Source organism: Pipistrellus hanaki (assembly GCF_964339955.1).
Source record: "Pipistrellus hanaki genome assembly, chromosome: 2".
Classification (NCBI taxonomy): domain Eukaryota; kingdom Metazoa; phylum Chordata; class Mammalia; order Chiroptera; family Vespertilionidae; genus Pipistrellus; species Pipistrellus hanaki.
The window spans coordinates 152,153,234-152,168,055 of NC_140504.1; the positions used below are offsets into that span (position 1 = coordinate 152,153,234).

General features: G+C 37.2%; 1 protein-coding gene across 3 annotated transcripts in view; it reads left to right on the top strand.

Annotated features, from left to right (window-relative positions):
* Positions 1-14,822, top strand: part of PTGER3 (prostaglandin E receptor 3) — a 158,852-nt gene that overhangs the window by 31,777 nt on the left and 112,253 nt on the right. For all 3 annotated transcript variants that reach the window (XM_084871893.1, XM_084871895.1, XM_084871894.1), the window contains exon 2: positions 9,425-9,604. In XM_084871893.1, the coding sequence (XP_084728019.1) occupies positions 9,425-9,604 (180 nt within the window). The remainder of the gene's footprint in view (positions 1-9,424; positions 9,605-14,822) is intronic.

The following is a 14,822-nucleotide window of genomic DNA, read 5'->3' on the forward strand; positions in this document are numbered from 1 at the left end:
ACAAGTGATGTTTCAATACTATATTTTATTGAATACAATATATGAAAATATTATCATTTTGGTATATAGTCATTGCATATTCCAACATCTTGATTTGTGTTGGTCACATTTCAAGCACTTTAAATAGCCAGGCACCTAGAAAGATGAATTTGGAAACCAGTTGTAATGTCAGCTCCTTCCTTTGCTCGTGCACGTGAACCTGTGTTTGGGTATTTCTTGCCCAGCATATTCCCAGGAGCAGGGCAGTTGGGAGGCGGCAGATGAAATAGTGCCCCTTTGTTTTCCAAGGTGGTGGCTCCACCTCACACTCTCTCTAGCAATGTGTAAAAGAGTCCTCGCTGTTCCACATTCTCATTGACATTTGGAAAAGTCACATTTCTTCATTTTTGTGAAACTATTGGGTATAAAAGGGTTTGTTATTTTTTCACAATTTTCATTTTTATGATGATTAATGAGTTTGATTATTTTTTCAAATACATATGAACCTTCAATTTTTCCCTTCTGGGCAAATCACAAATATTTATTCATTCAAATAGAAATATGTGCATTACATTATATATATATATATATCTCACATAACATATTCACACACATGTCCTATAATATTTTCATTCACAAATACTTATTGATCACTACCTGCTAAATATTGGTCTAGGTACTGTAAATATATTTGTAGGGGAAAAACAATCCCAAATCCTGCCTTCATGGAGTCTATGTGTATATGTGGCGAGGAATCAGAGACAAAAAAGTAAAATGCCATGTGCCATATGAAGTCAGTGAACCTGGGTTTAAGTCTAGCTCAGCCATTTTACATCATCAAACCTTGGTTTCTGAAACTGTAAAAAGAAGATGGCAAGAATATCAATCTTACATATTTTTTCTTTTTTATTTAATTTATTGTGGTGACATTGGTTAATACAGTTATATAGATTTATTTCATGTGTATGTATAATTCCAAGATACATCATCTCTATATTGTATTATGTGTTCCTGACACAGTAGTTGGCAAACTGTTAGGTTTCAGAAAATATTATTATTATTATTTTCTTCTTTCTTGCTTCTGTTTTTCTTCAGTAATATTTATTTTTAATTATAACTACTGAAATTTAAGATTAAATATGTTTTGATTATGTAGCATTTTGATTATGTAGCTCTCATTTTGGTATCAGCACGCTGTGTTTTCTGCAACAAGACAAATAACTTGAGCTAATTTTGAAATGTGTTATTTTGAATCTTCTTAAATCCCAAGGATCGAGAGCCTGAGAACATACACTTTTTAAAAAGCTGCATCCTGTCAAATAGCCAAAAATGTGGGAACATCCCTAGGAATGTCTTGTATAATTCAGGGCTGTGTTCTGTGAGCATAAATGTTGCTTGAAATTCATTTCACTGCAACCACCAATGTATTATATATTTTTTTTTTTTTTTTTTTTTTTTATTTTTTAACTTTTTTTATTAAATTATTATCTGTGTACATATTTTAACATTGCCCCCCCTCCCATAAATACCCTCCCTCCCCAGAGTTTTGTGTCCATTGGTTGTACTTATATGCATGTATACAAGTCCTTCGGTTGATCTCTTATCTCCCCCAGATCTCCCTCCCCTCCCCGCTATAATTTGACAGTCTGTTGTTGGTTTATTGTCTTTCTATCTATCTTTTGGTTCATCAGTTTATAATGTTCTTTATTATTCATAAATGAGTGAGGTCATGTGGTATTTCTCTTTCATTGACTGGCTTATTTCACTCAGCATGATGTTCTCCAATTCCATCCAGGTTGCTGCAAATAATGAGAATTCCTTCTTTTTATGGCAGCATAGTATTCCATTGTGTAGATGTACCATAGTTTTTTTTTTTTTTTTTTTTTTTTTTTTTTTTTTTTTTTTATGTTTAAACACCTTTATTATGGGAAGGAGTAGTGACAGTAATAATAGCAGCCATTGCTTGAGCACCTGACTCATGCTAGTTGTGTGCTGGACTTCTGACATGTTAGGACATTTAAACTTGAAGTGACCCTCTACAGTGGATGTTTTTTTTTTTTTTTTTTTTTTTTTTTTTTTTTTTAATTTATTTATTTATTTATTTATTTATTTTTTACATATTTTCTTGATTTTTTTTTTTATTGCCCCCCTCCCTCCCTCCCACACATCCCCTCCCTCCCCATAGTTTTATGTCCATTGGTTGTACTTATATGCATTTATACAAGTCCTTCGGTTGATCTATTATCTCCCCCTGATATCCCTACCCTCCCCACTGTAATTTGACAGTCTGCCTGTTGCTTTACTTTCTCTATATCTGTCTCTTGGTTCATCAGTTTATAAAGATCTTTATCATCCACCGATGTGTGAGGTCATGTGGTGTTTCTCTTTCGTTGATTGGCTTATTTCACTCAGCATGATGCTCTCCAATTCCATCCAGGTTGCTGCAAATGATGAGAATTCCTTCTTCTTTATGGCAGCATAGTATTCCATTGTGTAGATGTACCATAGTTTTTGGATCCAATCATCTGCTGACGGGCACCTAGGCTGTTTCCAAATTCTGGCTATTGTAGATTGTGCTGCTATGAACATAGGGGTGCATATATCCTTTCTGATTGGTGTTTCTAGTTTCTTGGGATATATTCCTAGAAGTGGGATTACTGGGTCAAATGGGAGTTCCATTTTCAGTTTTTTGAGGAAACTCCACACTGTTCTCCACAGTGGTTGCACCAGTCTGCATTCCCACCAGCAGTGCACGAGAGTTCCTTTTTCTCCGCAACCTCGCCAACACTTGTCGTTTGTTGATTTGTTGATGTTGGCCATTCTGACAGGTGTGAGATGGTACCGCATTGTTGTTTTGATTTGCACCTCTCGGATACTTAGTGACTTTGAGCATGTTTTCATGTGCCTTTTGGCCTTCCTTCTGTCTTCTTTTGAAAATATTCTGTTTAGGTCCATTGCCCATTTTTTAATTGGATCATTCATCTTCCTTTTATTTAGTTGTATAAGCTGTCTGTAAATGTTGGAGATTAAACCTTTATCAGTGGTAATATTTGCAAATATGATCTCCCACACCGTGGGCTTTCTTGTTGTTTTATTGATGGTTTCTTTTGCTGTAAAAAAGCTTTTTATTTTGAAGTAGTCCCATTTGTTTATTTTCTCTTTAGCTTCCATTGCCCTAGGGGCCGTATCAGTGAAGAAGTTATTTTGGCATACGTCTGAGATTTTGCTACCTGTGGATGCTTCTAGTATTTTTATGGTTTCCCGTCTGATGTTTAAGTCCTGTATCCATTTTGAGTTTATCCTTGTGAATGGTGTAAGTTGGTGATCTAGTTTCATTCTTTTGCATGTGTCTTTCCAATTTTCCCAACACCATTTATTGAAGAGACTGTCTTGACTCCATTGTATATTCGTGCCTCCTTTGTCAAATATTAATTGAGCATAGTGATTTGGGTTGATATCTGGGTTCTCAATTCTATTCCATTGATCTATTTGTCTGTTCTTGTGCCAGTACCAGGCTGTTTTGAGAACAGTGGCTTTGTAGTATAGTTTGAAGTCTGGTATTGAGATCCCTCCTACTTTACTCTTCTTTCTCAGAATCGCTGTGGCTATTCGGGGTCTTTTATTGTTCCAAATGAACTTTTGGAGAGTTCTTTCTAGGTCAGTGAAATATGTCGTTGGTATTTTAATGGGGAGTGCATTGAACCTATAGATTGCTTTAGGAAGTATGGACATTTTGATGATGTTGATCCTACCAATCCATGAACATGGTATGTTCTTCCATCTCCTTACATCTTCCTCTATCTCTTTTTTCAGTGTCGTGTAGTTTTCCGCAAATAGGTCCTTTATTTCTTTAGTTAAATTTATTCCTAGGTATCTTAATTTTTTTGGTGCGATGGTGAATGGAATTGCTTTTTTAGCCTCTGTTTCTGTAGTTTCACTGTTGGTGTATAGAAATGCCATGGATTTCTTGGCATTAATTTTATATCCTGCTACGTTGCCAAATTCATTTATTAAGTCAATTAGTTTTTTAATGGAGTCTTTTGGGTTTTTTATGTACAATATCATGTCATCTGCAAATAAGGATAACTTTACTTCTTCTTTTCCAATTTGGATGCCTTTTATTTCCTCCTCTTGTCTAATTGCAATGGCTAGTACTTCCAGAACTATGTCAAACAGGAGTGGCGAGAGTGGGCATCCCTGTCTTGTTCCTGTTCTTAGAGGGAATGGTTTTAGTTTTTGCCCATTGAGTATAATGTTGGCTGTGGGTTTATCATATATAGCTTTTATTATGTTGAGGTATGATCCTTGTACTCCCACTTTTTTAAGAGTTTTTAACAGGAAAGGGTGTTGGATTTTGTCAAATGCTTTTTCTGCGTCAATTGATATGACTATATGATTTTTATCTTTCAATTTGTTTATGTGATGTATCACGTTTATTGATTTGCGGATATTGTACCATCCTTGCATTCCTGGAATAAATCCTACTTGGTCATGGTGTATGATCTTTGTGATGTTCTTCTGGAGTCGATTTGCTAGAATTTTGTTGAGGATTTTGGCATCTATGTTCATGAGGGATATTGGCCTGTAATTTTCTTTCATTGAGTTGTCTTTATCTGGTTTTGGTATTAGGGTGATGTTGGCTTCATAGAAGGAGTTCGGAAGTGTTCCTTCCTCTTGGATTTTTTGGAATAGTCTGAGGAGGATAGGTTTTAGTTCTTCCTTGAATGTTTGGTAAAACTCTCCTGTGAAGCCATCTGGCCCTGGGCTTTTGTTTGCTGGAAGCTTTTTGATGACGGTTTCAATTTCTTCCCACGTCACTGGTCTATTGAGATTTTTAGATTCTTCCTGATTGAGTTTTGGCAGTTTGTATTTTTCTAGGAATATGTCCATTTCCTCCAGGTTGTTTAGTTTGTTGGAATAGAGTTGTTCGTAGTATTTTGTAACAATCTGTTGTATTTCGGTGGGGTCTGTTGTTATTTCACCTCTTTCATTTCTGATTTTGTTTATTTGGGTCCTCTCTCTTTGTTTCTTGGTTAGCCTGGCTAGAGGTCCATCAATCTTGTTTATCCTTTCGAAGAACCAGCTCTTGGTTTTGTTGATCTTATGTATTGTTTCTTTGGTCTCTATGTCATTTATCTGTGCTCTGATTTTTGTTATTTCCTTCCTTCTGCTTACACTGGGCTTTTCTTGTTGCTCTTTTTCTAACTCTTTGAGTTGTAGAGTTAGTTCATCTGTTACCATTTTTTCTAGTTTTTTGCAATAGGCTTGTAAGGATATGAACTTCCCTCTCAAAACTGCTTTTGCTGTGTCCCATAGATTTTGGATTGTTGTGTTTTCATTGTCATTTGTTGCCAGGATGTTTTTAATTTCTTCCTTGATTTCTCTGGTAACCCAGTCCTTGTTTAATAGCATGTTGTTTAGTCTCCATGTATTTGATTTCTTTGGATTATTTTTATTGTAATTAATTTCCAGTTTTATGCCACTATGGTCTGAGAAGATGCTTGATATGATTTCTATCTTCTTGAATTTGAATAGACTCTGCCTATGTCCCAAAATGTGGTCTATCTTTGAGAATGTCCCATGTGCACTTGAGAAGAATGTATATTCTGTGGCTTTGGGGTGGAATGTTCTAAAGATGTCAATTAATTCCATCTGGTCTAGTGAGTCGTTTAGGATTGATATTTCTTTGCTGCTTTTTTGTTTAGATGATTTGTCGAAGGGTGACAGTGGGGTATTAAAATCTCCTACTATGATTGTATTGCTATTAATCTCTCCCTTAATGTCCTCCAGCAGTTTTTTTATGTATTTGGGTGCTCCTGTATTGGGTGCATATATATTTACCAGGGTTATTTCTTCTTGTTGGATTGTACCCTTTAGTATTATGAAGTGACCTTCATTATCTCTTGTTATGTCCTTCACTCTGAGATCTAATTTGTCAGATATAAGTATTGCTACCCCAGCTTTTCTTTCCTTTCCATTTGCCTGGAAAACTTTTTTCCATCCCTTCACCCTCAGTCTGTGTGCATCTTTTTTTCTGAGGTGGGTTTCTTGTAGGCAACAGATGTAAGGGTCTTGTTTTCTTATCCAATCTGACACCCTATGTCTTTTGATTGGAGCATTTAATCCATTTACATTTAAGGTTATTATTGATAGGTACTCATTTGATGGCATTTTTATTCTATACCCATGTTCCTTCTTCAATTCCTATTTCTTTATTTTTACAGTAGACCCTTTAGCATTTCTTGCATTGCTGGTTTGGTGGAGATAAATTCCTTCAGTCTTTTTTTGTCTGTGAAGCTCCTGATTTCCCCTTCAATTTTGATTGATAGTCTTGCTGGGTACAGTATTCTTGGATTCAAACCCTTCCTTTGCATGACTTTGTATATTTCATCCCATTCCCTTCTGGCCTGATATGTTTCTGTTGAGAAATCAGTTGCTAGTCTGATGGGGGTTCCTTTGTAAGTAACTTTCTGTCTCTCTCTGGCTGCTTTTAAGATTCTTACTTTGTCGTTGTTGTTTGCCACTTTAATTATAATGTGCCTTGGCGTCTGTCTTCTGGGATTCATTTTGCTTGGGACTCTGCGAGCATCTTGGATTTGTGTGGGTTTTTTCTTCTCTATCTCAGGAAAGTTTTCTGTCATTATTTCTTGAAATACTTTTTCCACGTCTACCTCAGTTTCCTTTCCTTCTGGAACCCCTATTATTCGAATATTATTTTGTTTTGTAATGTCCCAAAGCTCCCGTAGGCTCTCCTCCTGCTTTTTAATCTTTTTTTCTAGAAGCTGCTCTAATTGGGTATTTTTTTCCATCTTGTCTTCTAGCTCACTGATGCGGTCTTCCGCTTCATCTAGTCTACTCTTGATGCTTTCTATTGAGTTCTTCATGGTAGCGATGTCATTTTTCATTTCTTCTTGGTTCTTCCTCAATTCCTGATGGTTCTTCCTCATTTCTTCTTGGTTATTGTCAAATTTCTCTTCCATTCTTTTTAGCCAACCAATAATCATTATTCTGAACTCTTGCTCTGGTAGGCTGCTTGCCTCTGGCTCGTTTACTTCCTTTTCTGGTGATGCCTGCTTTTCTTTCATTTGTGGGGTGTTTCTTTGTCTTCCCATGGTATCTCTTTTCAGGATGTCTGGTTATGTGGTGTTCTTTCTCTTGCGTTAATTTATAGGTGCAAAATACAACACTACCATGTACAACACGAGAGGCACTTAACAGGAATGTATTTACAATATTAATAACCTCTAATAAAGGTAACCCCTAGCGATAGGCAAATTAGGGTATAGGAGAGAAGGAAGGAAGGAAGGTAAAAATAAAATAAAGAAAAATTAAAAAAAAAAAAAGTCAAAGAAGAAATAAAGTAATGACAAAATGAAGTTAGAAAACAGGGAGAAAAAGAAGAGAGAGAGAGAAAGAGAGAGAGAGGGAGAGAGAGAGAGAGAGAGAGAGAGAGAGAGAGAGAGAGAGAAGAAGCAAACTAAAAAAATGGGAAACAAACTATATATATGTGGAGAAAATTGCCATAGATCAACCAGTGAGCCCAGCCAATGCCGGTAACAATACTTGGAGATTAATACAAACTACAATACAATATCCACTATTATTAAGTAAGGTTATGATATACAGAAGTCAAAGAAACAAACAAAAACAGAGGATTTAAAAAAAATTACAAAGCAACAATAACAACACTGGAATAAGCATAACAATTTCACTGAAAAGCACCAATATTCACAATAATCAACCTTCACTCAAACAATGAGAAAAGGATAGAAAGTAGAACCGTTTTTTTTTTTGTGTTTTTTTTTTTTTTTTTTAACTAGTTAATATAGTGCAGAGAGTGATATTTATACACTTGTATCAGGGGTTGGAACTTAGATCTATGAGTATAGTGAGAGCTTTAGCAGGGGGTATACAGAAAGAATAGAGGAAAAACTAAAGCCGGAAAGGGATAGGATAAACTGGAGACTAAAAGGTTAAAGTTTAGTAAGAGAGTGATGGGGTAAAGGTCGAATTGAGATAGGGTTGAATGATGCTATAGTAGAGATTAAAATAGAATGAAGGTTACTCCCAATGTAAAATAAAGACGAAGTAAAATGGTACTGGGGAGGAAAAGAAAAAGAAAAAAAAATTGCAAAATAGCAGTAGTAATAGTGAAGATAGAGATTGAAAAATGTAATAATTGAAAAGGTAAAATCAAGTAAGGAAAAAAGAAAAAAAATCGTTTCTGAAGTAAAAGATGTAAAAAATGAAAATTAAATAAAAAATGTAAAAAATGAAAATAAAATAAAGAATAGTATAATTAGCATAAAATTGTCCAGTAGAGTTCAATCACTTCCTCTGTTATTGTATTTGGTATGCCTGGTTCTTGGATCAGAGAGTCTTGCAGTTCCCAGCTTTCCACTGCACCTCAGTTTTGTAAGGTAGTCCTTAATTTTAGGCAGGCTATATCTTAGTTATTTGTGTCCATTTATTTATTTTTGATTAATTAAAAGAAAAAGAAAAAGAAAAAAGAAAAAAAAAAAGAAAAAAAAAAAAAAAAAGGCAGTTTGTAGTTCAGCCCTTAGGTGTCAGTGTTACTGGTTTGACCTCCCAGACTTTGGTTGCTCTGGCCCTCTTTCTCTCTGGGGGCGGGCCCTCGCAGCTCTCCCGGGCTACAATATAGGCGGGGCCACGGCCGCTCTGGGGGCGGGGCCTCGCGGCGCTCCGGGCCGCGGTGCTCTGGGCCGCTCTGGGGCCGGGGCCTCACAGCGCTCCTGGTGGCGCGCTCAGGGCCGCTCTGGGGGCGGGGCCTCGCGGCGCTCCGGGCCGCGGTGCTCTGGGCTGCACTGGGGCCGGGGGCCTCGTGGCGCTCCGGGGCCGTGGAGCTCAGGGCCGCACTGGGGCCGGGCCTCGCGGCGCTCCTGGTGGCGCGCTCAGGGCCGCTCTGGGGGCGGGGCCTCGCTGGAGCAATGGCGCTATCGCAGCCTGAACTCTCAGCCTAGCCACGCAGACTCTGACCTTTCTGTGGGTGGTTGAAGAGCTTCCTTGAATCCACCCGCTTGCTCCGATCGGGGCGCCACAGGTGCTCGATGGACTCCTCGGCTGTGGGTTTTCCAGGCCTCAGAGAAGCTGCTCCCTTCCTGGTAGGGTGGCGCCGCCTTTGCGCTGAGCCCGGAGCTCCGGGAGAAGTCGGGAGTGCTGGCCGCTTGGTCAGGAAAAATTGTCCAGCGGACACTTCCTTACCTTCCTAGAGTGATCCGCTGCCCCTTAGCTGCTAATCAACATTCCCTGAGCGACTCAGATGTTGCTTCTATCTGTTTTGGGACCGGGGTCAGAACAAGTCCGTCTGTTCGGTCGCCATCTTCCCACCAATGTATTATAAACCGACTGTGTGCAAAGTGCTATTTAGAGGAGATGCATATGACCTTATTAATCTTTGGAACAATTATTTGTCCCTCTTTCTTAGATAATGATGTTGAAAATGATCTTCAATCAGACATCAGTTGAACACTGCAAGACACACTCAGAAAAGCAGAAGGAATGCAACTTCTTCTTGATAGCTGTGCGCCTGGCTTCCCTGAACCAGATCTTGGATCCCTGGGTCTATCTGCTGCTAAGAAAGATCCTCCTTCGGAAGTTTTGCCAGGTAGCCAATGCTGTCTCCAGCTGCTCTAATGATGGACAGAAAGGGGAACCTATCTCATTATCCAATGAAGTAACACAGACAGGAGCATGAATGGGAACACTTAATCAACATGCATGTTCACAGCTTTCGGCAACGAGTAGCCTTAAACCTTACTGTGAATTTAGGCATCTCTGGCATGCCACTGAGTATGCATTGAAGTGAAATTTTTGATATAAGGCTGAATGGTCTCAGCATAGATAATCCCCCGTGTGCCAGAAGCATTGAAACATAAACAAAGGGAAAATATATTAATAACAATCTAGTGTTTTTGAGTCTCTGCCATTTGTAGCTGAATATGTGATTCTTTATAAGTGATCTTAGTCTGTGGTGAGGGTGGGGTGGGGAAAGTTAATATTCCCGTATACTGAGCACACGGGGGATTTAATGCATAGATCATCAAAGACAAGGCAACCATTTGTTTTTGTTCAAAGTCCTTGTTCTTCTGTGTTCTCTTTTACTCTCTTTTTCTCTGCGTCACTCTTTTGCCCCCTCACTTAAAAAAAAAAAAAAAAAGTTGAATTAAGATTTAAAAATGTATCCATAAGCTCTGGCTGATTTTGCTCATCCACCTTTGGACCAAGGGGTTGAGGGTTTGATTCTCCGTCAAGGGTACTACCTGAGTTGCAGGATCCTCACCCCTGGGCAAGAGACAACCCAACCATTTGTCTCTCACACATTGATCTCTCTCTCTCTCTCTCTCTCTCTTTCTCTCTTCCCCTCACTTCTACTCTGTCTAAAAATCAATGGGAAAATATATATATATATCCTTGAGTGAGGATTAACAAAAAATATATATATATCACAATATTCATTGGTACTGGTGTTATTTAAGTACTGTTTAATATGTAAATTAGCTGCTAACATTACAAAGTTTAAGTTTTGGTTGGGTTAGAATTGGGTTTACTTATTATCTGAATAAGCTGATTTCATTTATTTTAAATATGGGAGGACTTGTGACTATTCAAATTGCTAAATGTTCCTTTTTTTGCATACATTGTTAATTCCTACAAGCCTGGAGAAGATTCATGGAACTGAGGGTCAGTGAAGTGACTTTTCAGAATGCTATTTAAGGACTGATTTGAGCGCTAAATATAGGTTCATTATCTTCTCTGGTTATTTTCACTAACAGTATTCTCCAGTCTTTTGGATTTTTAAACACTAACTCAGATTCTAAAACCAATAAAATTTTGTGGGTTCCATAAAGAGTTTCCAAAGTTTGACCTATTTATTGGACAAGAAAACAATAATGTTGACTCCCTCACAGCAATTTCTCTGCCCTCTCCTCAGAGTAGCATATCTAAATATTTATTATGAAATGTTTTTCTTACAGTCTACATCTATACTAACCTTAATAGCTAAGCTTTATATCTTTTCGGCACAAGTAGATTACTACATTAAGTTTTGAGAATTGCACTTAAAAAAAAATTCCCAGCAAACACAACAGTCTTTTAAGTTAGGCCTACGCAAAATGTGCTTTGTATTCTTGGGAGCATTCATTTTGTAAACAAATTAACATTTCCTTGTGAAGATTTTAATTTTCAGATTTCATTATTGCTTTCATGGTTAAAAACAAACAAACACCTTATGATTTATTTATATTTCTTCATGGTAACAACATTTTCCTTTGAGTTTAGTAGGCATTTGTAGAAGAATTAACTTTAACAGGTACTGTGTTTCTATTAGATTACTCTGTACACCAGCCCAGTTCAGTCAGGAATCATCAGTTTAAACGCCCATGCCAAATTGAGTGAAAAGACAAGATCTGCTGTGGGTGCTTATGTTAATTCATGATAGCTCCAAGAGTCCAGGTTTTTAGGAAAATGGTGTTAAGTAATCTATCTTAAAACTCCATGGTGGAATCTCTCTATGCCACCAATCAGATGATCTCACAGGCCACCTCATGGGGGATAAGACAAAACTACCTACGTTAGAAAAAGGAAGTACATTTAGGATGGCCTTGTAATAGAAATGCTTTGACACTTGAGTGGTCCCCTAACCCTAGGTTATAATCAGATAGATACACATGCAGTATGGATTCCAGTGGTGTGAGCACGATTGGGTTACTTTTCCCCAACACCTAGTACAGCACTAAGAATTCAGAAAGTGTTCAATATTTACTCGGTGGATGAATAAAGGCCTGCCAAACCCTGGTGCCATCTGTGAGGCACCGCCATACGGTTGAAGTACTTTATGCCACTACAGTTCATCATGCTGATAAAGTGGATGGTCCCTGCTTATTTAATTACAAAAATATGAATTTATCTTCAATGCATAGTGCCATATTGCTTCCCAGCAGAGTGCTTTATTTGTATTAATAATTTAAGGGACTGATACATCCAAATGGTAATGGAGATTACTGTAAAAAAAAAAATCCCTTCTTACCCAACCATAAAAATACATAAAGATAAATGAGCATGAAAGTTATTCCCCACAAAATAAATTCCTGTCCAGGGAGACCTGGTAGACGTGGACAAATGGCAAATGGACAAGGAAGAAATCATGGCAATGGCATATAAGGTTGTTACCTTGGCAACCATTGGTTAGCCCAGGAAAACCCAACCTAAAAGTCACAAATAATTTTAGCCTTTGGAGGAGAGTTGTGGTTAGGGTTCAGAGAATTTGGGCAGAGGCCTTGGATGTGGTTAGGAGGTGGACATCCGTAGGCACTGCCCAAGAGGAGTCTGTTTCTGCGTTGAAGTTCATTGGCCTTAAAATTTACTCTCATATATGTACTTAGTGTATGCGAATATCTGAGCAGGGGAAAAACACATGCATAAATTATGGCAATTCCTAATTTTCACAGTATTGGTAAAAATAAATACAGAAATAAATAAATATCTAGGAAACCACATGGAAAGAAGCGAGTGAGCAAAATGTGGAAATATAGGTGAAATCAGCCTTCCTAGATTTTAGAGGAGTCCTGATTTTCTAAACCATGAAATTATACAGCTATGCCGAGTCATAGAAGAAAATGATGACATACTATACAATAAGAACAGGTTTTTTTTTTATCAAAGCATTTTAGGTTTAGTGGATTTCTTAAAGATATTTTAAGTTGGAAAAAAAGTGTTACCTCAAAACTTACCAGATTTACCTATTGCTATATTTTAAGTAAACATAAGTGCTTAATCATGCCATATGTAAATAACTATTTAAAAAGTGCACATATATTTCTACTTAACACTTTCTGATTATCCAAAAGATCTAAGGACCATGTTACAGGAAAAAAAAAATTGCAGAAGCTCATGTAAAACTGAACTACAGAAGACCCTGTGACCATGCTGAGTGGGGGGAGGGAAAGAGGGAGGGAGGGAGGAGGGAGGGAGGAAGGGTCCTGGGATCAAACCTGCAACCTGGTATGTGCCCTGACCTTTCTGGTACATGGGATGATGCTCTAACCAACTGAGCCATGAAGCCTGGCAAATTAGGCTTTTTATTTACTTAACACTTTTTATATTTTTGTTAGTTTTGACCCCAAACTAGTGATTGGTTTTAAATATTTTCCACAGTAATTATTTAATAATTGTTTTGTATTGGGAGCAACTCAAGAGACAGAAAATAGGAAAATGTTGTGCTTTGCAATTTTAGGCACACGTACTTACTACTTATTTTCACACTTTAACCCCAAAAGCTGCTCTTGAAATATGCAGAATGCTGGAAGATGAGTGACACAGAGAGACTGCAGAGTATTTATTACTAAAACTATAGGGAATAATTAAAATTTCTATGACAAGTTTAGACCATCAATCATGCCAAATCTTCACAGCGGCTTGTTTATTGCTGGTTTCGTGCTTGTATATGTCTCAAAATTTCTAAAACTGATGTCTGAATAAATGTACAGAACTGTTTCGTGAATGAGATTCCATCGTTTTTAAAATGGAGACTTTAATACTGTGGCTAAGTCCATACGACTGTTTGCTGAGTTGCAATAAAATGCTCATAAAGGTGACATATAACTGTGATGTGTCATCACACAGGTGGTGACAGAACCAATGTACAAAACGTAAAACCAATTTAAAACTCACACGTTTGTTAAGAATCTGAAGCTCAGTATTCTAAGACAACTAGTAAGTGGTGATTACACTGAAACATGAAACAGAGACTTAGGGAACATTTTTTTCACAGAATTCAATTATGTTAATATCATTAATCAGATGTGGGGGGGCTTTTTTTTTTTCTCTAACACCCATTTGGATATTTATAACATCATTTGCTTAATGGAAATTTAAGTTGCTATGAAAAAAGCATCTGCATTTATTGAATTTTGAGTCCTGCCTGCCGTGGCCTTGGTAGGGCCAAACCAAATGATTTCTCGGGCCTATGCAGCCAGGGGGCTGAGCACTCCCCACCCCTGATTTACATAGATGCTGATCTCATGCAAAAATTCACATTCACCTGACTTACTCCAACCAAAAAGGTGTTCATTTTATTATGACTGTGTCTATGGTTATCAAGTACAATCTTGTACTGTATTCCCTGGATGCATTTTTTTTTTTTTATGGAGTCCACCTGGAATAAAAATGCAGAGAGTAAAAAAAGAGTAGTATAGGTGACTGTCCTCAAAGTGACAAAGGGAAAACTGAGACGGTACATATCAATGGAGGCTTTAACAAGTCTAGAATAAAGTCATTTTTTAAAAAACAGAGATCAACAATTAGTTTTTAAGTCAGATGGAAAGATATCTTCAAAACATGCTACTTAACTTTTCCATTCTCGCTCCTGCTCTCTGCTCTTTTAAGGAAAGAAAAAGCAGAAAGTTCTCATTTTATATATTCTCTATTTTATAAATCCTAAAAGGATTGTATTTCAAGGCTTATAGCATATATAAGTTGAGTTGTAAACCATTATATTACTATCACCTGAGTACATTTTGATCCTTGAGAAATACAATTCGATTGGATATATACTATATTGATCTATACATTGCATCTTCTTTTTTGAGAATTAAAATGACTTTATTCTCAGAAATACATCAGTATCATATCATAAGCATCCCAAATATCTCCTGATTTACTTTTTTTTCCATTAGAAACAAGCTTTTTCCCCTTAGGCCCCTTGCTTCCAACACTGCTTATTCATTTTTTTAAATAGAAAGAAACAGAAATATTTGCTATTGGTGAAAGCTGGGATTGGTTTTAAGAGGAAAGAGAATGGCTTCATATTTCTAATATGCTAGTGT